Source organism: Aulonocara sp. 'chitande type north' Nkhata Bay, linkage group LG16 (genome assembly GCF_057382095.1).
Source record: "Aulonocara sp. 'chitande type north' Nkhata Bay isolate Kocher_YH1m ecotype deep benthic linkage group LG16, A_spYH_male_GT1.1, whole genome shotgun sequence".
NCBI classification, from domain to species: domain Eukaryota; kingdom Metazoa; phylum Chordata; class Actinopteri; order Cichliformes; family Cichlidae; genus Aulonocara; species Aulonocara sp. 'chitande type north' Nkhata Bay.
This window is the reverse complement of record NC_141359.1, coordinates 11,500,892-11,525,752: the sequence shown is the minus strand read 5'-3', so window position 1 is coordinate 11,525,752 and position 24,861 is coordinate 11,500,892. Positions and strand designations below refer to the sequence as shown.

General features: G+C 41.6%; 2 protein-coding genes across 4 annotated transcripts in view; one reads left to right on the top strand and one right to left on the bottom strand.

Annotated features, from left to right (window-relative positions):
- enox1 (ecto-NOX disulfide-thiol exchanger 1) overlaps window positions 1-24,861 on the bottom strand; it is a 147,592-nt gene that overhangs the window by 21,115 nt on the left and 101,616 nt on the right. For all 3 annotated transcript variants that reach the window (XM_086265888.1, XM_086265886.1, XM_086265887.1), the window contains exons 8-11: window positions 17,946-18,158; window positions 13,575-13,681; window positions 10,327-10,444; window positions 9,060-9,265 (exon numbers count right to left, since the gene is read on the bottom strand). In XM_086265888.1, coding sequence (XP_086122014.1) covers window positions 9,060-9,265; window positions 10,327-10,444; window positions 13,575-13,681; window positions 17,946-18,158 — 644 coding nt within the window. The remainder of the gene's footprint in view (window positions 1-9,059; window positions 9,266-10,326; window positions 10,445-13,574; window positions 13,682-17,945; window positions 18,159-24,861) is intronic.
- Window positions 5,432-7,617, top strand: LOC147311080 (general transcription factor II-I repeat domain-containing protein 2-like). The gene has a single exon (XM_086266644.1). It carries the CDS (start codon window positions 5,654-5,656, stop codon window positions 7,466-7,468), a length of 1,815 nt encoding a protein of 604 aa, XP_086122770.1. The 5' UTR covers window positions 5,432-5,653; the 3' UTR covers window positions 7,469-7,617.

Genomic DNA, 24,861 nt, shown 5'->3' with positions numbered 1-24,861 from the left:
TGAAACAAACATTTATTTTTAGTTCCATTCTGCTGCTGATACAGACTTTAGGTTTCTGAACATTAAACTTGTTGCTGCCTTTCATAGTGCGTAACTTGAAGGCCCTGAGTACTTTCTCCCACACTGGAAACACTGGAATGATAAAATTATTTGAACATTACCTAATAAGACTGATTCAGGACAGACAATTAGTTATTTTAAACTTTTCTAGCAGTCCTTCACAAACAGGGAACAGTCTGTCTATTCTCTCCATCTGTCAGCTGCTGCTGGCTCTTCCTCCTCCTCTTCCTCACATACTGCTGAGATTGTCCTGGTGGATCATCAGGGGTGCAAAGCCTCACAGATGATGTAATGCAGTGGGTCCCTCAGTCTGTCCTCACTCTGGGCACTTGCAGGTGTCACACATAGAAATCAAATGTGTGATAAGCTGCAGGATTCAAACACAAGTGTGACTTATAAATACATGTTCATACTTTTATTCCACAATCAGAGAGAAAGAAACAGAGAGAGAGTGCAGGACAGACAGACAGGTGACAGTCTCAGGTGTACACACTGCTACAAAACAGCACCAGAGAAGGATTTAGTGTTTGTGTCATTACGAGTGCTAAACAAGAAGAGTTCCCAGATGGTACAGTGGACACATGTGTGACTCCTGTGATTAAAGCATCTTTCTTTCAGCTTAAGGAGTGAACCGTCAGCTGACTGACATGACTGACTTTAATTACGCATAAAATCATCACATTCTCTGTAAGATTAAAGTCAGCTATTGAATGGCGAATATTTTGAAGTGAAGGCATTAAAACCAAGTTAGTACAAACGTCACTAATGTCACATAACTTTCCCGACATGTTGCCAACAGTAATGTTTTAATGTTCTTCATTATAAAAACATTTGCGCATAAATAAGTGACATAATATTCAGTACTTACTTCTGGAAGTTTACTCTTCGTCCGCTCCGCTTCCGCCGTTTTTTTTCGGCAAAATTATCCAAACCACCGCCGCGCTATGAAGTCTGGGATATGTTGGGCCATGAAGGCTACACAGACCCATCCTTAAAATTCAGGGAAATTAAGGACGCATTTGAGGGCCGCATTTCGAGCAGCCTTTGAATTGGGACAGTCTTTGTCGTGTCACTGTGACATAATCGGCCTTAAAATGCGCCCTTTAAGGCTGCAGACCCCAAATCCGGTCATTGGTACTTCCTGGCTTGTGTAGTTACTAGGTAACAAAAGCTCAACACTGCCCCTAGCGTCCTGGAGCACTTCCGTTGTGTTTTGGATTTTGCATGTGTTTTGGAGTTTGCGCGTGTTTTGGGGTTTGCACGTGTTTTGTATTTTGCACGTGTTTTGTATTTTGCACGTGTTTTGTATTTTGTACGTGTTTTGTATTTTGCATGTGTTTTCTATTTTGCACGTGTTTTGTATTTTGCATGTGTTTTGGATTTTGTACGTGTTTTGTATTTTGCACGCGTTTTGTATTTTGCACGTGTTTTGTATTTTGCACGTGTTTTGGAGTTTGCAAGTGTTTTGGATTTTGTACGTGTTTTGGAGTTTGCACGTGTTTTGGATTTTGCACGTGTTTTGTATATTGTACGTGTTTTGTATTTTGTATGTGTTTTGTATTTTGCATGTGTTTTGTATTTTGTAAGTGTTTTGGAGTTTGCACGTGTTTTGTATTTTGTACGTGTTTTGTATTTTGTACGTGTTTTGTATTTTGTATGTGTTTTGTATTTTGCAAGTGTTTTGTATTTTGTAAGTGTTTTGGAGTTTGCACGTGTTTTGTATTTTGCACGTGTTTTGTATATTGTACGTGTTTTGTATTTTGTACGTGTTTTGTATTTTGCATGTGTTTTGTATTTTGTACGTGTTTTGGAGTTTGCAAGTGTTTTGGATTTTGTACGTGTTTTGGAGTTTGCAAGTGTTTTGGATTTTGTACGTGTTTTGTATTTTGCACGTGTTTTGTATATTGTACGTGTTTTGTATTTTGCAAGTGTTTTGTATTTTGTAAGTGTTTTGGAGTTTGCACGTGTTTTGTATTTTGCACGTGTTTTGTATATTGTACGTGTTTTGTATTTTGTACGTGTTTTGTATTTTGCATGTGTTTTGTATTTTGTACATGTTTTGGAGTTTGCAAGTGTTTTGGATTTTGTACGTGTTTTGGAGTTTGCACGTGTTTTGGATTTTGTAAGTGCTTTGGAGTTTGCACGTGTTTTGGATTTTGTACGTGTTTTGTCTTTTGCATGTGTTTTTTATTTTGTAAGTGTTTTGGAGTTTGCACGTGTTTTGGATTTTGTACGTGTTTTGTCTTTTGCATGTGTTTTGTATTTTGTACGTGTTTTGGAGTTTGCAAGTGTTTTGGATTTTGTACGTGTTTTGGAGTTTGCACGTGTTTTGGATTTTGTAAGTGCTTTGGAGTTTGCACGTGTTTTGGATTTTGTACGTGTTTTGTCTTTTGCATGTGTTTTTTATTTTGTACGTGTTTTGGAGTTTGCACGTGTTTTGGATTTTGTAAGTGCTTTGGAGTTTGCACGTGTTTTGTATTTTGTATGTGTTTTGTATTTTGCATGTTTTTTGTATTTTGTACGTGTTTTGTCTTTTGCATGTGTTTTTTATTTTGTAAGTGTTTTGGAGCTTGCATGTGTTTTGGATTTTGCACGTGTTTTGGATTTTGTAAGTGTTTTGGAGTTTGTACGTGCTTTGTCTCTAGGGGCCACCGTAGTTTTACTGGTCAAAGTTCGCTTTATGTGGCCCCCAGTGAAAAATGAATTGACATCCCTGCTATAGAGTAAATTTCTGGCTTCTGTGAGACGACTGCTGTTGTTATTTGGCGCCATGTAAATAAATCTGAAAACTAAAACTGGCATCAGGACATATTTAGATGTGCAGTCTTACTGCAGGAGAAACTGTTTTGTGACTTTACTGTTCACAGCTCTGCATTTCCAGGATGACTTCAGAGAGTTTCAGGTTAACATTAGCTTGTTTTTCAGTTGCTGAAGGTTTGCTGGTTAAAGTCATTAATTTGAACATGGAGGAAAAAGGAAATTATGTTTACTTCTACTAAATAAAAGAAAGCCAAGATGCCAAGAAGCTGTAGGACGTCTTGCTTCATGTCTTAGAAGATGAGAAAACAGAACTTTGACTTGAGGCTGCAGCTGTCAGTGAGTGTTGTGAGAGGTTTTTATCTGCCTGCTCCCTTTACCTACACTCAACACTTTGTCATCTTATTATTCTCCTAGTGCTGAAGCCACTTTTATTCTGATTTTAGTCTTTTTATCACAATAAAATGTTTATTATTTAAATGAACTGACTGTTTCATTCATCGTGTACGCGTTCATATTTTTTGCATGATGCGATGTCATCTTAACGCTGTGATGAAGTATATGAAGCAAAGCACTTATTTTGTTTGTCACAGCTGATCATCTGCACTGAGGGGGAATAAAAAAACAACGCTGCATGACATATGAGAAGCGATAGCAGTGTGAGTTTCCCCTCACACTGCTAAGAACTCAAGTAAGCAGCACATTTACAATGAGCCAGCAGGGCAGTGTGTGCGTGTGTGTCTATATGATGGTGGTTGTCTCCAATGTGCCTCATTTTATCAGTGCTGTCAGTTTAGATTGAGAAAGACAGGAAGTCAAGTTTAATCAGGCTAACTCGTGGCAAACGAGCTGCGTGCTCCGACACAGCTTACTGTGCTCCATGAAAAAAGTAAAGTGAGGAATAGTGGGAGAACTCAGCAAAGGAAAACACTGTTTGGTTGTTGGTTTTTCTGTGTTTGCTTGTGTATGCTACGCTTCCTGCTCTTTTCTGATCAAAAAAAAAAAATGCTTTCTTGCAAACACTAAAAAGACTTGAGCTCATGGGTTTCATTATTCAAGTCATTTTTAAAGACACATTCCTCAGATTTTACAAAAGTAGCTGGTCTGTATCAGCAGAATTCTGAGAAAAAAAAAGGTCAGAATTCTGACTTTTTCCCCTCAGAATTCTGGAGAAGAAGAAAAAAAAAAGACATGCCCACTTTTTTCTCCCAGTGGCCCTAATCCTCTTCTGTAGCTGCTCCTTTAAAGGTCACAACAGTGGTTGATCTGCATCCATCTCACCCTATCCTGAGCATCCTCCTTTGTCACCCTCCACCAGCTCCATCTTCAGCATCCTTTGGCCAGAATATCTAGCACCCCTCCTCTGCACATATCCAAACCATCTCAGCCTTGAGTCCCTGACTTTGTTTCCATACTTAAGCTGTCCTTCTGATGTACTCACTTCTAATCCTGTCCCACAATGAAAATCTTAACATTTTTAGTTCTGCGACCTACATTTTTTAGTCAGTGCCATCATCTCCAGAGCATACAGTGTATGCCATACATCATAACAGATCTAACTACCATCTGCTAAACCAGGGGTGTTGAACTCCAGGCCTCGAAAGCCGGTATCCTGCAGGTTTTAGATATCACCCGGGGTCAACACACCTGAATCACATGATTAGCTCATTACAAGGCCTCTGGAGAACTTCAAGACATGTTGAGAAGGTAATCTGACATTTAAATCAGCTGTGATGGATCACAGCTTGGAGTTCGACACCTTCGTCCAGCCTCTCTTGTTCTCTCCTGTTGTCCGATGCTTTGGATGGTTGGTCAAGCTTCACTACCATCTAGTCCTTGCACTGTTATACCTATCTGTGTTAAGATTCCTCTGAAATCTTAACCAACCCCCCCCCCCCCAAAAAAACCCAAAACAAAACAAATTCCTATACCCGTTTATTGAATCAATCATTCTTTTAGCAAAACCTTTCATGATTTATTTACTGTTTTTATAAAACACTAAACATGTTTTCAATGTTGATGCTTAACAGTAATCACAGTTGGCAGAAGTTAAACATGGTTAGAGAGCAGATGTAACTCATAATTGTTTGCACTTGTTGGATAATGATGTGATTGTATGCTGGTTCAGAGTGTACAGCCAGGAAGGGCTGATGTGGATGGAAACAATGTGAGAGGCAGAGGAGGACGACTGCACATAAAAGGTGTTGGAAGAGAAGGCAAAGGAGGAGGTGGAAGGGGACGAGCAGGAGCAAACATTTCAGATGAAATTTGAGGAACTGAATCAAGGATTTTTTTTTAACTACTTGCAATTTCTTTGGAATTTGAAAGCAATCACACGAGGGAGGTTAGTGAGTTAAATTTCAACACTGTTTTTAAACTATTTTGATGGAGAAGTTAACAAATGTTAAGCAGTTTTATGAGCTGTAAAGGCTGCTCGTGCAATCTGAACACAGTTTGGTTGCGAACACAGAAAAAGCTTTGATGTGCATATTTGCAGCATTTTGGGATTATAGCTTGAAAACTGGGCTTCGAGAAACATGTGGAAAGTTTTCAGCAAATGTGTCGTAGCAATGATGAAAAACTGTGAGAGAGCCCTAGAGCAGGCATGGGCGAACTACGGCCCGGGGGCCACGTGCGGCCCGTTAAACGTTTTGATCCGGCCCGCCAAACTTGAAAAAAATTTAATAAATTAACCTTGTTAATGTTTTATTTCCCCTGCAATTCTGATGTTTCCTCACTAGATGGCGCACTCTAGATATATTGGCTTTGTTGAGGTGAAGCGGCGTAGGCCTATTACTCCACGTTTGCACTTTACCCTGTGACCTACCGCCCCTCTATGAAGATGAGCGGTCCCAAGAAAAGGAAAGTGGACAGAGAATGTCGAGTGTTCAAAAAGGAGTGGACAACTAAATATTTTTTCACTGAACACCGATCATCTGCTGTTTGCCTGATATGCCAAGAAACTGTGGCGGTTTTTAAAGAGTATAATATTAGCCGTCACTTTGCCACAAAGCACGCAAATTATGCTAGCAAGCTCTCAACAAAAGAACGGGAATCTGCTGCTGAGAAGTTGGCAGCTAATTTGAAGGCTCAGCAAAGTTTTTTTCACCGTCAAACTGCCATTCAAGAGTCAAGTACCAAGGCCAGTTTTATGCTTTCATTCAAAATAGCAAAGGCCAGCAAACCACTGTCAGAGGGCGAGTTTTTAAAAGAATGTATGGTAGAGACAGCAGGTATTTTGTGCCCGGAGACCAAAGACAAATTTGAGAAAATCAGTTTATCACGGCGGACAGTGACTCGCCGTGTAGAACTAATAGATGAAGATATCACCAGCATATTAAACAAAAAGGCGAAGTCATTCACTTTTTATTCTTTAGCACTGGATGAAAGCAACGATGTCAAAGACACTGCTCAGCTCCTCATTTTTATCCGAGGAATCAACGAAACCTTTGAAATAACGGAGGAGTTTTTGACAATGGAGTCTCTGAAAGGACAAACACGGGGAGAGGACTTGTTTGAACGAGTGTCTGCTGCCATCGAAAACATGAAGCTTCCCTGGAGTAAGCTTGTTAACGTCACCACAGATGGATCTCCAAATTTAACGGGAAAAAACGTTGGCCTGCTGAGGAGAATCCAGAATAAAGTGAAAGATGAAAACTCTGACCAGGATGTGATTTTCCTCCACTGCATCATCCACCAGGAATCTCTATGTAAATCGGTGTTACAGCTGAATCATGTTGTGAATCCTGTGGTGAAACTTGTCAACTTCATACGCGCACGGGGACTTCAGCACCGTCAGTTCATTGCGTTCCTGGAGGAAACTGATGCGGATCACCAGGACCTGCTTTATCACTCCCGTGTCCGCTGGTTGAGTTTGGGCAAAGTGTTTCAACGAGTGTGGGAGCTCAAAGAGGAGATTGGCGTGTTTTTGGAGCGGCAGGGGAAGACTGATGAATTTCCTGAGCTGAGCAACAAGCGCTGGATGTGTGACTTCGCGTTTGCTACAGACGTATTTTCACACTTGAATGAGCTCAATGTGAAACTGCAGGGGAAGGAGCAGTTTGTGCATGACATGCACACAAACGTGAAAGCCTTCAAATCCAAGCTGGCTTTATTCTCCAGGCAGATTTTGAACAAGTCATTCACTCATTTTCCTACACTAGCCACGCTGAAAGAGGCCGGAGCAAAAGTAAAGAAATACAGTGAGTCACTGGATGCACTGCACGGAGAATTCTGCCGTCGGTTTTTGGATTTCGATAAAATTGACAAGTCACTTCAATTGGTGGCCTTTCCTCTGTCACAAGACCCCGAAACAGCTCCAGAGGAGCTTCAGCTCGAACTCATCGACCTTCAGTCTGACCCTGCCTTAAAAGAGAAGTTCAGCTCTCTGAAACTAAATGACTTCTATGCTTCACTCAATGATGCCGCGTTTCCAAATCTAAGACGAAAAGCGCAGATGATGTTGGCTTTGTTCGGCTCTACCTTCGTGTGTCAACAGACATTCAGCGTCATGAACATCAACAAAGCCAGCCACAGATCCAAGTTAACAGACCTACACCTCAGATCAATCCTGAGAATCGCCACAACAAAACTAACTCCAGACTTTGATGCGCTGGCTAAAAAAGGAGACCAACAACACTGCTCCCATTAAAATGTGTGTCTCTCCGTGATACGCACATTGTTAAAATGAACAGTGCGCGCAGATCAACTATAACGCTTCACAGACTGACTTGCTGCAACTGTTTCGTCCTTGCACTGGTCGTTGTTGACTTTTGGCACCGGGGAAACAAATTGAATAAAAGGAACAGGACAAGTACATCTGCATCTCCTACCGTTTTTGGAAAAAAAAAAAGAGTTAGGAGGAGAGTGATGTGATATCCTGAAGGATAACAGAACTTTCAGTGCTTTAAAATAAAATATTCATTTATTTGATTTTCAGTGTTTAAAGGCTCATTTCGAAGTCAGAGATTTTATTGTAATGCTTTTCTTCATTTTCATTGGAAATTAAAGCACATGTTTTCTCCATATCCCAAGATGTGTATTTTTCCCCCAATGAGGTGATGTTTTCAAAGCATGCCATCTATCTACTCCTGTTCCGGCCCCTTTGTCAAATGTTAGAATTCAATGTGGCCCACGAATCAAAAAGTTTGCCCACCCCTGCCCTAGAGAGACTATTAAATATCCTAAATAGCTTAATAAGACGCTAAAAAATTAGATAGAAAGTTAGCCGCAATCATTCACTTTATCTTAAAGGAAAGATTTTAGGGGCTATCCCAGCTGTCATACGCTGTCTTTGGACTCTGGGAGAAAGCCAGAGTACCTGGACAAAACCCAGACAGGCACGGGAAGAGCAGACTCAAACCCGGGACCGCCGCACTACTGTGGTTTCTCCCAAAAGCAGAATTCAAGTAAAATATCATCTAAAATCTGTATTTGCCGATTATCAAGAGGATCTGTAACCTGTAACTGCTCAAATTAAGAAAAGCAGTTTTTGTTAGTAAGAAAATAAATTGTTTACCTGCCTAACGAATAGTTTCCTTCTTTTTTCTTAAAAAATACAAATAGAGAGCATCTGCCCCGGAGGCCTGACTTAGATGGTTGCCGTGGAACATTTAATGAAGAATCTGCAGAAGCAGCAGCGAGAGTAACACAAACTGTTGTCTTCAGTTCTGCTGCATCAAAATTCATTGTAGAGAAATGTTTAGAACACGTTCAGCAGCAACAGTGTTCATTTCTTCATTATTATAGGCCATTATTCATTCACTAATTTACAGTATTGATTAAGCAGAAGTGAAATTGGGAATCACGCTGACCTGGTGACGGTAACAAGAAATCTTACTGTAATATATTCTTCCGACTGTTATTGAACCATTATGGCCAACACTGTTTACTTTGTCCTCGTGGTTGTGGAGGTCTTAATGATTGAACACGGGGATGCTCCTCTGTTTGTTTTTATAAACAGCCTAGGGTTTAAGCAGCAAATACATTTTAATGTTTTCAATTTAGAGCAAACGTCTTCCAATAGAAGGCATAAAAAAGATATTTAAAAGCAAAGCTGAACAGCCATAAATGGCAGATTACATATTATTGCAATAATTTTCATGAAAGGTGTGACTCAAAGTTATGTAAAGTTTGACTATCAGCAGAGATCAGAGGGATTTCCTAAGCTAAAAGTACGATTAAAAGGATTATAGTCACTTCTGAGAACCATGAAAATGTGATGTGCAGGCAGACAAACAAACCTGCTGCATGCTGTGCATGCTCTGCTGCAGCAGCTGGATCTGAGCCTCTGGGCTGTGAGGGTGTGTGTGCGAGTGATCGTCTTCTGGGCGGCTGGCTCTGCTCTGCTCCTTCCTCAGGAGCTCCACCTCGTTCCTGTAGGCGTCCAGCTGCCAGCGCAGGGAGTCGTTCTCCTCCTTCAGAGAGGCCTGAGTCTGATCACACACTCCTGCGGGAGGAGAGAGGGAAGAAAGGCGGGATCCGGAAAGGTGAGGGAGGAAAGGGAGGAGATGAGAGTAGGAAAATAAGAAACAAGTGGATGAGAAAGACAAAAAGGAGAGAGAAAGAAACAATGGAAAGGCCTTGTGTTGTTAAAAAAGAAGAAGAAATGGCCTGTAGTTATATAGCGCTTTTCTAGTCCCTAAGGACCCCAAAGCGCTTTACATATCCAGTCATCCACCCATACATTCACACACTGGTGATGGTAAGCTACATTGTAGCCACAGCCACCCTGGGGCGCACTGACAGAGGCGAGGCTGCCGGACACTGGCGCCACCGGGCCCTCTGACCACCACCAGTAGGCAACGGGTGAAATGTCTTGCCCAAGGACACAACGACCGAGACTGTCCAAGCCGGGGCTCGAACCGGCAACCTTCCGATTACAAGGCGAACGCCCAACTCTTGAGCCACGATCGCCCCAAATGAACATGAGCATCTCATTCAGGGTCCACATCAGTGATGTCCCCACAACTTTATCCTGCTTTGGTTTGTTTTTATAATTGAAGGGTTATATGAACAGCAGATTTAATGCTGCACAGGCTGCAAAGTCTCTTGTCAGAAATTTCTTTTTAAAGGCTGGTTTAAATAAAAACTGCCTTTACACGTGTTCGAGTAAACCCAGCTTGAGCTATTCTGTTTGCTGCACAAGAGTTTGTGACTTTTTATTGGTTAAAGTGCCACACAAATAAACCAGCTTGTCTAAATCACATAAACTCAAAGATCCTGAGGAGCTCTTGCGAGCAGAGCACCAAATCGGGGGACCAGTGAAAAAAAAGGTGTTTCTAGAATCTGGACGTCTCAAAGACAGAATTAATCTCAGAAAAAAACAATTTTACTTTCAGTGTTCACACTTTTGCGTGTGGCTGAGACAAAGCAAAGCACAAACAGGAGTGACAGAGAATCAGGGGAAAAAATTGGCACGTTTTCATCATCCATCATCATCTCTAGCCGGAGGCCTCAAATTCACACCTTTAGTCATTTAATGTGTGATTTGAAAGGTGATATTATTACCATTTTCCTCAGTGCGCATCTTCTTGCAAGGACTTTCATCCGACTCGTCATCCGACATCTCCATCTCCTCTTCCCGTCTGATGCCCATGATCTCTTCGCTGTGGGCGTTCCTCAGCTCCTAAAACATTACAGCCAGCAGAGACACAGAGCAACAGCGGTCCTCAGCTCACTCGTGAAGAAATGGGATGCCCTGTTAGCAATTACATCACACGCATGCCGTTACAAGTGTCGTATTTGTAACAAGTTGGGGCAGAAAGGTTGTGTTTGCGGTCTAAAAGGTTTCCAAACATTCTTAGAAGTTATCTGTGTCAACTCAATGCATTCTTCTCTGTTCCATGGTTACAGTTCTATGCATCTGCCTTTCAGCCACAGATGTACAAACAGATTGCTTTGATGCTAAAGAAAACTTTAAAACAAACTCGCAGCCACCTCTGAAGTTATAAGAAGCTTCTTTTATGCACTGAAACACTTCCAAACTTTGAGCTGGTGTAGTTTGATGCACTTCCTTTGGGCTTTAAATTCACAATAAAACCAGGATAAAAAAACAAACCACCCAATAAAGACATACTCTAATAAATAAGAGTGTGTGTGCTTTTCCTATTTTAAGTGTGAGGCTATGTCTAGCATTCTCGATGTGTAGCTCACTCAGTCACTCATGTATCCTGTTGTTTTATTGGTTCTCTGAGTTTAACATGCTTTTTACAGCACAGAACAGCCAGTGTCAATTATACCACTTTGTTTTATATTATTTTATACTTTAATTATTACAACAGTATGTTGTTGTTAACCGGCAATAATACAAATGAATGTCATTCAATAACAACTGTGGGTGAATTTAATCTGTGGCTCTCTTCCCCAGCATGTCCTGTCCTCCTCCCCTCACCCCCAACCAGGCAGATGGTTGCCCCTCCCCCTCTAGCAGATCCAGGGTCTGCTGGAGGGGGAGGGGAGGCCATCTATCCTGTTTCCTCCTTAAAAGGGAGTTTCTCCTTCCCACTGTTGCCAAAACGCTTGCTCAAAAGGGGTCATATGGTTGTTGGGGTTTCCTTCTCTGTATTATTGTAGGGTCTTTACTATATTAAGTGCCTTGAATTGATTTGAATTGAAGTGAACTGAATTTTTTACCACAAAGCGTCCATTCAGATATCGGAAAGGGTTAAAATTGGATTTTGGCTGCACTGATGCGTGGCACCGTGGTGGCTACATCCAGTTTATGGTGGCAACTCAGCCGTCACATTGTTGCAATAAAAACATTTTGCGGCCTACCTCCCAGCTCCATTGTCATCATTCCCATTGCTTTCATGAACTAATCATTCATCAAGCGAAGCACATACGCACGAGATGTAATAGACTGAGAGCCTTTTGCCTGCGTGTCGTATTATCTTTCACTTCTGCAGAAGTTGCCTGTGAATCAGATCTCTGCCATTTTCGCCCATATTCATTAGCTTTTCATTTGTGGGCTGTGATTTCACAGACCATTTCCTAACAGAATAATATCCATCTTCACTGAGGAAAAATGTGCAGCCTGTTTCCGAACAGTTAGCAGAGACACTCCTGTTGTTGTAGAAATATGGATTCATATAGACTTACCATGAACGGTAGCCATTAAAGGAAGATCTCACAAGGGGACTGAATCTTACTATAGATGAATGAGAGCCTGTGGAATTCAATACCTCTTACCCAGAATATTAACTGTGGTGACACCAATGCCTCAGTCAAGACCCTTGTGTGTCATACAGTTTTCGCTTTGGCTACCCAAAATATAAAATGCCAAAATAAAGACAAATGAAAGAATACAAACATGCTAAGAGGATGCCTTTCATTATTCGCTTTTCAACCTGGACCAAATCACAGCATCCATCCATGCATCCATCCGTACATCCATCCATCCGCCTATTCATCCATCCATCTTCCGTTTACCAAGTTCAGGGTAGCGGGGGACTGGAGCCTAACCTAGCTCTCACAGGGTGAGACTGGTTCAATTAGTGTTGGTTAATAAAGACAAGATGATGTAAATAAAATATCTCTAGTTCACGCTCAAATGAAAAGACAAAACAAACAAACAAAAAAGTATAATAGAAGTTTTTTTTTTTTCTGCTTTATGTATCAATGCCAGCAAAGTTTCCATATGACTGCACAAGGATCTGAAGTGTTCATCAAACCAGTGGAGTGAAAGCTTCCGACAGTGAAGTGCTTTTTATCCTTTAGGTCATTTATTGGACTTTGCTTTGTTTTCAGCTCCTTTTAGTGTTAGTCTTAGGTTTTATTTTAGGTCTCAAAAATAAAATATTGGCAAAGGCACTGGCACTTACATGGCACCTGTCTATTCAATTTAAGTACTACAATTCACCCACTCACACACATTCATACAGTGCTTTTATCTCTATCTAAGCACATGTGCATAATATTCACACGTGCTCACTTGCCGATGGATGCATCAGGGGAAACTCAGGGTTCAATATCTTGCACAGGGATACTTTGACAGATGGACAAGAGGAGCCAGGGATCCACCCACCAACCTTCTGATAGGTAGACGACCCACTCTAACACCTGAATGTGCAATCTCAAAGCTTGGAAATGCTTAGAAATCATCATTTGAAATTGTGTGCTGGAGCCAAAACACAAAAACTAACAAAAAACACGTACTCCCTTTGACCCTTTGTGATTTGAAATAAAATACACAAATTCAAGTACATTTCACTTTTATCCTTCCTTCGATCACTTTCCATTTCTGCATTCTAAGTTTGTGTATTCAACCCCCTCACCCCCACAGAACAACAAACCCACAACCTCCACGTGCGCCAACAGGCTGCTCCACGTCTGAATCCTCTGTGGTGCTGCCGTGTGAACGGGTCTTCCCTCTTTCGCGTGCAGCATTCTCGTCTTCGTACTTGTTTTCTAGATTTGACTTGGGATAAATAATTGATTTGAGACTTAACCCTGGAAAGCAGTGTTGCCATAGCAGCGTCTCACACTTTCGAGGAGGCATCAGATCTTTGCTTTACATTGGGGCTGCAGGGATAAAGGGAGGCCCGGGCGATCAGAGGCTGCTGTCTGCCCGTCTGTCTGTCTGTGAGGGCGAAGCATCCAGCAAAACAACAACCCAGACACTGAATACAACAAATCCTACGGGACTGTGTGTCAATCAGCCAGTTCTCTCCTGGGGACTCAAAAATGACAGCAGAGAAGAAAGCAGTGAGCCAGGGTGGGAGGAGAAAACAGAAAAAAACAAACAAAGGTATACCAACCTCACACTGCTTGCGCCAAATGTCTATGTTCTTGCGCTGTGCTTTTGAGAAATGGTCCCATGCCTTTTGCCGGGTGGCAGCGGTGAAAACGGCGGTGATCTGCTCGACTTTGGGGTGAACGGGGAGGAGGAAGAGGAAGAGGAGGGAGGGTCAAGACAAAACAAGCCGTTTATGTAGCGTCGTAGCACTGACTGAGGCTCGTACAGCAGACAGAGGAGAGACCGTGGACATGCACCGACCACAAGCGGCAGGCCACAAAGGTCTTTCGTGTTAAAGGAACAGTTTACTCCAAAACTGAAGTCTGTGACATCATTTGCTCAAGTCAACCTCCAGGAAGGTTTACGCTCTATTTGTCTTTATCAAATGATTTTTTTTTTGCCTCTTGGTTGTTTCATATCAGTCCAAACAGCTTCCATAGATGTTCCTCACTGCTATCAAGGGCTCAGATGAAATGCTACCATATTTCAGAAAGCAATAAGAAAAACTAATCAAAATCAGCCACAATTGCCTTCATGCAAAATCTCAAATATTACTTTACTGGATTCCAATTTATACTTTTGAACTCCTGACTCAGTGAGCAGATGATGACAGGATGACTGTACTTGGAGTAAAGTGCTCCTTTAAAGAAAGACTTTTATCTGAAGAATAAATAGGAATAAATTTCAAAATAAATAAAAAAAACCATTCAAGTCTTATTATTACATGACTTTGGAGTAAATTAACAGAGAGTTATGCTTAAAGATGAAGACTGAATAAAAATCTTCTTTGCCATGAGAAAGATGAAAAACAAAATGCTCTAAATGCACTGAATTTTTATCCTCCACCTTCATGTAAGAGATTGTTGGAAACAAGAACTCGGGCATGCTAATTAAACTAAAGTGAATAACACTGATTATTTCAGTACAGTGTTCTGCTGTTACCTTGAAACATAACGTCTGCTATTGTTGCGGACCGACCAGTCCAACCACAGCAATTGCCCTCCCAAATGTCAGCTGCCTTTCCCGGCAGGACAATGTGCCAAGGAAGGAATACTTTGAGATTTTCACAACCTGGATTGGGACCTTGAGAGAAATTGCTCCAGATTCACTGGAGCTAGCCTGCTTCATGGAGGTCCTTCTCTAAAACAAGCAGAACACAAAGGTTCAGCTGCTGTAATCCTGTGCGAGCCACAGCGGGATCCCCCTGAGGTTCTGTATCACAGCCCTGATGAGTCTGAGCTGTTTTGGTGATGTGATGGGGACCTACGTAGTGTTAGGCAGGTGGCTTTAATCTTCTATCCAAGCAGCATGAGTCTTGTACAGCTTTCCAAATAAACCTCTTTTTTTTTAAAAAGGAAAAAAAAAGGAAAAATCTGGAGTGCAGTTGAGCTTTATGAAAAAGTGTTTTTTTTTTTTAAAGATTCTACTCAGTGAACAACAGCGCTCAGTATAAAGACTGCAAACCACACGAACAATCCAAGGCACTCTGAGGCTTGCGATATAATGGTTAAATATTAACCCTCTCAAGGCAGGCGTTGCAGATTTGCAACAGTTAAAACCTGATTAACCCACATACATATTTTATGAGTTTTTTTTACTCAGAAGTACCACTGCAGGACTTTGAGCCTGAGAGGGTTAAACGGTTCTCATCATCATACCTCAAGTCTCAGAGTGCCTTTGCTTTTTTTACCTATTGTTTGCAAACATGTTTTTACATGAGTGATTTCAAAAGCTTGTCTTAGTCTGACGGAACAGCCTGGAATGGCTGTTAAGGGTGACCACATGGAGATCTAAATCCAAGGCAACTGGCTGGATGCAAAACACAAGACCAGATGGAAAATGCATGTGTCTGCTAAAAGGCGTGATCCCTTGCAGCGCCTATCAACACTGGCGTCCTGCAGACTTTGTTTCACTTTCAGCTGAAGAAAAGTGTCTGACATGTGGATGCTTTCCACATGATATAAAAAAGCTACCATGCATGTGTCCCACTGGCAACAAACACCGGCTCCTGGCCACATTCCTGGAGCCACTATGGGCCGAAATTACTGTCATGGCTGAGAGAACAAGTTACGATTGTGTTGGATAATTAACCGCAGTTGATGTCTCCGAATCATGCTTCAGTCAACTTGCAGAGCAATTAGCCACAACTGGAGTCTTTGTCATCCAGCTGTAGTGCTGGTCAATAAACATCAAGCAGTGTTTATCTTCTCTGTGCCATTTGATTCATGGGAAGCTATCCATATCTTCACACACGTGCACAAGCTAATATGCAATTTTCAGGGCTGTCTGTAAAGCTGCGGGAGACTCTTAGACTGGCAGCTGGAGAATGTTTTGCATGAGTCCTTGTTTCCTTGAATCTCGGAGGTGGTGAGGAAATATGTATTAGCACAGCCTTTACAGACAAATGCATGTCAAATAGGAAAAGCTAAACCAGAACCATCCTCTAAAAGTTTAAAAGAATTCATCTAAAATGTGTGTCATGTGATGAGCAGGTCTCTCTCCTGGCCAGTGCTCTGTACTTACATCTCATCACCTGCAGCTTCACTTCCCACTGGACTGACAAAGGCAACATTTATCCAGAATGGACTGTGAATTTTAGACTCCATCAGAAATGTAGACATGTCACATGGGATATTACATGTTTAATGTTAAGGAGAAGCTATAATGGGATCAATCTGTGTGCAAGAAATTACTGGATGATTGGGGAGGATTGTCTATAACTTTGTAACATCCAATCAGAAGAGACACACTTCCATTCTGCATGAATATGCTGCCTTGCATTTTTTCTGTTGCTCTGACATTTGATTTGTGGCCAAACACTTCCAGTAACGACATAACTTTACTTTGCCAAACCTGAATGAACCTATACCAATGTCAGATTTAGCCTTTTCACATATCACAGAAGAACTACTGGCAAAAAGACAAAAACAGTAAAACTGTCCATTTTCTCACTCACCTTATTTACAAATGAACACGAACCGTGAAACGACGCCAAATATGCCTTTTTCTGAACGTAACATCGGATTAAATGTGCATTAAGTGATATTTTTGACCCTTTCAGCTCCTAGTTTTGGTTCTGTGCATACTTCTTGCTGCTCATGTGAAATATATTACCTTTGCACACTTTATTTCACATACTTCTCTCATTGGCGATGTTTAGATCGTATCTGAGTGTCAGAAATCTTAAAAGCATTACATATTAGCAGATGATCAGCCTTAGCTATTATTAAAATAGGTTTCAATTAACATACAAGTTCACTTGGTTAACTGTTTCAGGTTAACTCCTTCTAGGAGATAGGATTCTAGGAATTAGAAGGTAAAGTTACTGTTATGTATGTTACCTGGTAACAGTGGAGGAGTTAAGGGTTGTGTTATACACATACTTTCCTTGGGAGGTGGTGAAGACCAAAACTGAGATAAAACTAGAGCAAATGTACGACATCAGGTGGACATGGATTCCTTTCCATTTCAGTGGTTTTGTCTGTTGCTGCTGGACACAACAAGTGATTATCGTGTTTTTGTAAATACACTGCCTTCTAGTGGTCAAAATTCACCTAATGCAGCTTTAATTGCAGACTTAGCTAAGTGTCAGTGAATGGGTGCTATTTAACCAGTGCTGTTTCAGAGTAGCATTAGCATGCAGTAACAGAGCAGCTGTGGTTATCACTCAGTGTGTGTGTTGGCATTTTTTGAAGGCAGCCTGTGAAAAGGTCAGGGCGCACTCATGCTACTGACTCTGAAACCTCTGTGCGACTGACCTAATCACCACTGCACAGCGCGCCGAAGATAATGGAGCTGATGGTGAGAGAGATCGGGGAGTGTTGTCATGGAGACTGGGCCGAGATGCTCACAGAGTAAATGACTTGCATCAAGACGGGCTTTGAAATGGATGTGGTGAAAATGGCTTCATGGTCTGCACCACCGTAATCTGCCACTGCACCACACCCTGCAGCAGTGTGAGAGACTGCAATCAGGAGTAAGCTCACACTGACGGCACACGTGGTGGCACGAGGTCAAAAGTGGATATCTATTAACTGGTTTTCACCTAAAAAAGTAGTACTGTTCAGTCTCAGGTGCTTAATATACAGCACTTTAGCCAAAGTCTTATGTGTTTAAACATCCTACATGAATCGATTGACTTAACTGATTAAACTGAAGGTGCAGTTGATTGATGGCTGTTATCCAATCATATGATTGTCTCTAGTTCATGGTTCTCTTAAAACTGGTGAAACAGAATGAAACTTGCTACCTGCAGTGTGAAGAGAAAACCACTGGTTGAACTTACCTGTACAGCTTACACTTACAACGGCAAAAACTTCTCACGTGAGACGTCCTTTGTCTGGAAGTTTTTTCAGTATGTCTTTAAGTGTGTAAAATATGAACGCGTCCTTACACTGATTTAATATAGCCAGCAGGGCATTCTTGAAGGCCTCTTTGGCACGCTCCAACTCCTCTTCATGCTGAGCTTTCTCACTCATCAGTCGTCTAACGTGGCTGTTGGCCGACTGGATCATAGAGTAGAAGTGATTGGCGGTGCGGCGGTTGACTTCGCCTCTGTCGATCCAGGTGAACAGAATGGCTATGGCCTCACTGAACTTATGATCATCTGTGGAAACAAGTTGAAAAAGGTAAGAAAGAGAGGTATGGCAGTTCTTTTTTTTCAATACCAACACCAGTGATACTTTTAAAAATGAACTGGACTGTGCTTATAAAGTGCATTTCAAACCGTACTGATTCAAAATGACTATAAGTCACATTTAAACATCAAGTATATTCATACAGTGCTATATTTTATACACTCTACCTCACATGCTTGGACAATTTGGAATAACAACTTAACCTAACAAGCATTTCTTTGGACTCGGGGAAGAAGCTGAAGTGCCCAAACCAAGGGAAGAACATGGAAACTTCACACAGGACGCCTCCCTCTAACCAGGAGATTCAAATCTTTGCTTGTGAGGCAACTGTGCTCACCAGTGCACCACAAGTGCAGCTTTCACATGATGACAAAATGTTTGTAAGTAAGTAAAAGTAAGTAAAATTTTATTTATATAGCACCTTTCAAGATAAAAACCACAGAGTGCTTCACAGAAGCTAAAACCTAAAAATAAAAATTCAACCAAAAGCAAGTTTAAAAAGATGAGTTTTTAGCTGTTTTTTAAAAGCAACCACGGAGTCCACAGATCTCAGGCTCAAAGGGAGAGAGTTCCACAATCTGGGGGCCACAGTTACAAATGCTTTGTCGCCTTTTGTTTTCAGCCTCGTGTGTTGGACAGCAAGCAAGCCCTGGTCACATGACCTCAGGCACCTGCTGGGAATGTATGGATGTAAAAGTTCACTTATATATATTGGTGCTTGTCCATGCAGAGCCCTGAAAGTCAAGGTCAAAACCTTAAAGTGGATTCTGAATTTAACAGGGAGCCAGTGCAGCTCAATCAGCAGGGGTGTGACATGGGAAAACTTGGAGGACTTGGTCAGAAGCTTTGCAGCAGCGTTCTGAACAACTTGCAGATGCTCCAAAGAGGCTTTACATAAACAAGTAAACAAAGAATTACAATAATCCAGATGAGATGAAACAAATGCATGAATGACAATTTCTAATTCGGAGCGCGATACAATGGGACTCAGCTTAGCAATGTTTCTCAAGTGATAAAAACAGGAGCGAACCAAAGATTTTACATGAGCATCCAAAGTCAGATCTGAGTCAATAGTAACACCAAGGCTCCTGATAGACGGTTTGGCAAATGTAGCAAGTGGACCCAAGTTTTTCATAACACTAGATACAAAATTTTTAGGAGCACAAAGACTTCAGTCTTCTCCTCATTTAGTTGAAGAAAGTTTCCAGCCATCCAACCTCTAATGGAGTCTATGCACTTATGCAAAATCTGTAGCTTGGAAACATCATGGGGCTTAAAGGAGATATATAACTGAATATCATCTGCATAGCAGTGATACGAAATGTCCTTAAAAGTGCTCAATAAGTGTTGAAGAGGAAGTAAATACAGCAAGAACAATAAAGGCCCCAAAACTGAACCTTGTGGCACACCATAGGCAAGAAAAGTAGAAGAGGAACTAGAGGTAGCCACAGAAAAGGATCGTTCATGCAAATAGGATTCAAACCAGTCCAAAGCAGCCCCTGATATACCCACCCAGTGTCTCAGCCTATGTAGCAGAATATGATGGTCCACAGTATCAAAGGCGGAGGTCTGTATCTCTATCTTACTGATAACTACTGTTTGTCTTATCTTCTTTAATCAGCTGTTATATGCAAGAAATTGATCTAAATCCCAACTATGACCTCAACGGCAGGGGTCCTTCAAGGTGAATAAAGCTGTGTTGTGTAAGTACATTTCTCATTCATTTCCCCCATACATATTCAGTGTAGAGTGGAGTTGTAGCCCTGCACTTCAGATGGACATGCAAGTGTCCTGGAAGAATGAATGGTACAGAACTAAGGTATACTATTTCTTTCCATTGCTTTCAGCATCTTTCACGGTTCCCTGATAATTGCCTTGTTTTTAGATAGCTTGACCTCTGACCTTGAGGGTGAGGTCACAGAGATTTGAACTTGTATGAGATTTTTAGTAGATGCTCCTATGGTATCAATTTGAAACTCCTGCGCCAGTTCATTCTCGAGTTACTGCACTCACAAACTTGGGTGTTCACGTCGCCAGCCTGCCTGCCTGCCTACATAATGGGATGCTTCTGTAGTAGATATGTGGGGTAGTCGTGAGGTGCCACTCCTGAAACAAGAGCTGTGTCAAGACTCAGGCTCAACACTTTATCAGTCTCAACACAGACGCTCCAAGCACTTGCCTGTCCTCAATAGTCATATCCAAACTGCTTTTAATTCCTTGATGGCAAAGCCCAACTTGACAGCTCTAGGTGACGGCTGAGGGATATTCTCCTGAAGTCGAGAACTCCCGACCAAAGTCACTTTTGATAGACAGATGTTTTTTTACATTTTAATTTGAGAGAAAAAGCATTACAGCTGCTTTAAAATTTATACATTCACAATACTAAAATCTCTTTGGACTCCAAGTCTCTCCCCCAGCACGCCGTGTCTTGGTACATCACACCAAATGGTGACTGAAGAGTATGATGTGAAAGCCGTTTCATGGGACCTTTAACATTCACTCAGCCTAAATAAACAATGGAGCAGTTACTGGGGACTAAATTCCTCCTCTGGAGGCCTTCACCGTTCACGGGTCTGTGAGCCACGTCACAGCCGCTGAACACAAAATGCATTTTTGATTTTCAACTTTTTCAAGCACAACCTTAAGCAGCGCTCGGTCTCAGTCACAAAAACTGCGGCGTCTCGGCAGGCTTCCGTCGAGTGCATTCGCTTCCATTTGAATAATAATTGAATGGTGCCACGGAGCCGCGGATGACGGCAGAAGAGAGTGAATTAGAGAGCATTTAATGAGCTCAATACCCAGTGCAACACAACCTGTAAGAAGACACTTTCCCCCACTCTGATAAAGCCCCATTCATACACAGCAGCAGATTACAGTCACATTACAGCGAGCACAATGAAGCGCTGCTGAACAGGGACGAGCGGGGGAATAATGGAAATGTATTTCCCCTGCTGTTTGAGGTGAAGAATGAATTGAAAAGGGTTATTCAGAGAGAAAACATGCTTGTTTATGTTAGGTATTAGAGGATGGATGGGAACACTACACTGAGGCTGAGGTTTGGGTTTTGTAGATAAACTGGAGATTCTGGAGCAAACAGAAGCAACATGCTGCTGGTTTTCCAGAGAGATAGAACAGAGCCACAGATAAACACAGAAAATGGCAGACATAGAAAAGGCAGAAAGGAATCCTGTTTAAAAAGTGCTATTATTTATTCTTAATATAATAAATCCCTGATCACTGTAAAGCTGATTTTGGAAGACAGAGTTTTGATGCTTCATTTGATAACAATGCACTTGCGACTGGACTGCTGCTATGTGTCTTCATATACCAAGTTTGCTTGAAAGGAACTAAATGTGAAAGCTTGTGATTCTTTTTCTTATGGGATTGCTGTTGTCACGCCTTAGTGATTAAAAGCTGGAGGAGGTGGCTGGGAAGCAGAGATAATCTGCTGGCATTTGATGATTTCATGTCTCAGAGACCATCCTTGTCATGTCACAACACTTACATATGACTTCAACAGATTAACTGATAGGATCGTGTTTGTTTGTGATTTACTAAAAGTTTCTAAAAGATCTGATTATTTTCTGTATAATGCTCTATATTTAAATCATTTCTGTTCCATATTTCAGCACCAACTCTAACCTATAAACATCATAAAAAACACAAAAGGCAGTTTGCACAGAGCTCTATCTGGAACTTCTCTCATTCGCTTTGCAAATATACAATGAAAACGTGGATGGATGAACAGATGGATGCAGTGTTAGATGTAAAAAAAAAACAAAACACCTTGATGGTACAGTCTTTTTTTTTTACTTTTTATAATGTGTTAGTCCCCGCAGGGAAATTACTCCCCTGCATTTAACCCATTCACCCAGTGAAGCAGTGGGCAGCCACCAATGCAGCGCCCGGGGAGCAGCGTGTAGAGACGGTACCTTGCTCAGGGGTACCTCAGGGTAGCTGTTCAGTGGAGTCGAACCCCCAACCTTCCGATCACGGGGCAACCACTCTACCTACTGAGCTATCCCTGTCCCATAAAAGTAAAAAAAAAAAAGTAAAAAAAAGTGTTAGATGTAAAAAACAAACAAACACCTTGATGGTACAGTCTGTTCTGTGAAGAAGAAAACTTCAATGACAGGTCTGACATTGAGACTTACCTTTAATGACTATCTGAGATAGATGTAAAAATGGGTTCAGAACAGCAACTCAAACTTGGATCAATAAAGCAGATTTAGAAAGAACAGATATGTCTGTCTGTACCTTATAACACCGACTATGTGCATCAGTTTGAGTAATTCAAATCATATGGATCTATTGTTGCACGAAGCAAGGACCATGAGGGTTTTTACCAGTTCCCATGGAAATAAGATATATCTGATTCCCACTGATGGTGGTAATGTGTTTCTCAGCAACACTTTATTGGCACAAAGGTCACAGTACGACATGAGGTGATGTTATTATTTCTTTTTGTGTGGGTGTGGGAGTTATTACAGTCAAGATTTTGACTTTCTTCTCTTTCATGCTTTATTTAAATGATGCCTGCAGTGGATCTGACCGCACATTAAAGATGGGTTTAGGTCGAAACACAGAAAATATAACAATAACACTAGATGCTAATGTTTAGTTTGCCTGCTCAATCTGAGACAACATGAAGGTCATCACAATGCATGAAGGCAATAACAGTAATAAGCAGTGCGCTGGATCTGAATGTGATTAAATTGCACTAAATTGCAAGTGATTCCAGCGCCGCTGTTTTTATAAACAGAGAACATTTACAGCCTTTTACTGTAAATATGCAACACTTTCAATCACTGGAGACAAGAATTAGCCACAGCAGAGTGGAGGCAACACGGAGGAGGTGGAAGAGGACGAGGAGGAGGAGGAGAGTGAGCAAACACCCCTCATTGCTCACTTCTCACTTATCAAAACCACTGCCAACTCAGCCCCACACTTCATCCTCTCCCATCAATTCTCCTCACGTGCAGAAGGAGCAGGTGGGTGCAGGTTTGCAACAGTACAGAAAGAAAGGGAGTGGTCCGTGGTATTAATCCCATTACACAGTAGATAAATGGGGGCTTGAAAAACGTAACTCCTGTAGTAAAACTGGGCTGATTTTAAAAGGGAAGCATAACGAGGACTTTACCTTTCTTTCAAATGTCACCTGAATTATTCATTGTCACGATTCGTTCTTTTATGGAGCACATTTCTACTCAGGTTTAAAACAGCTTGGAAAAAATACTTGGTGTCAAGCATGGGAAACATCTGAGATCAAACCAAGGATTGCTAAATTTTACTCAAACACAACATCTGAACTGCATTCTCACCACATTTTCTGTTAATATAACAATAAATATTATATATACGGATTGGTGCTGCAGCTGCAATGATGCAGACGCTATTCGGTACATTGTGGTGAAGAGAGAGCTGAGTCTGAAAGCGAAGCTCTCAATTTAGTGGTTGATCTACGTCCCTACCCTCACCTATGGCCAAGAGCTGTGGGTAATGACCGGGAGGAGCCCCCGGAGCAGACCCAGGACACGCTGGAGAGATTATCTCTCGGCTGGCCTGGGAATGTCTTGGTGTAGCCCGGAAAAGCTGTAGGAGGTGGCTGGGAAGAGGGGCATCTGGGCTTCTCTGCTTAGGTTGCTGCCCCTGTGACCCGGCCCTGGATAAGCGTGATAAGACGGATGGATGGATGGAAGGATATTATATATATATGGTCAGAAACCCTTCTCATTACATTGTACCACACTGGGTATGCACTCAGTGTGATTCTTCAACACGCAGGGTTTGCCAGTTGAGGAAAGATAACAGAGCATGTGTCAAAGGTTTTTGGATTGTTGCTTTGGTTATTTCTTGTTTTATATAGTAATCTATCTTTCTGTTTGTTGCTGCTAGCTTTACTTCATCTTACCCACAATTTACCTACAGTCACACATTTTTATACTTGCATTTTACCTTTGTTCTTTGGTGTCACTTTCCCCCCCAATGACTTAGAAAAAAAAAATCAAATTTTGGATGAAAATGGACCTTTTCTCAACATTAGCCACATGCTACAAGTGAAATGTCCACCAACTTCCTGTGAGAGTGGTAAGACCAGGAAAGCACATTTGCATTCATTGTAACCAGGTGTTGTGTACTGTATGTTCAAGCTAGTCCAGTTTTTTTTTTATCAAGTAATGCTAACAGCATGGCTCAATCCAAGTATCTTTATGTCTGTGATAAATTTGGTGATCATCTGACTTCTACTCCAGTCCCCAGCGCACACATAGACACACACACTTCATCTATGACAGCTGGGAGGATCCTGCGACTTTGAAATGGTCGGCAAAATGAACTGATGGATATCTTATTATACAACTTGGAAAAAAAGACAAATACTGCAGCATCACAGGTACTTTAGATCAGCGGTCCCCAACCCCCGGGCCTCGGACCGGTACCGGTCCGCGAGTCGTTTGGTACCGGGCCGTGAGAGTTGAGGCTCAGGTGTGAAATGTATGGTTTTCAGGGTTTTTATCGGTTTTCAGCGTTATTTTGTTATCGTTTTTATCGTTAACTCGGTTTTCCTGGGTCTTTTCACGTGTGTTATGAATAAACCTTCTTTTTTTGGTACCGGTACTAGTTTTATTTTGTTGTATTTATCCGCGACACCTTAAAGGCCGTCCGTGAAAATAA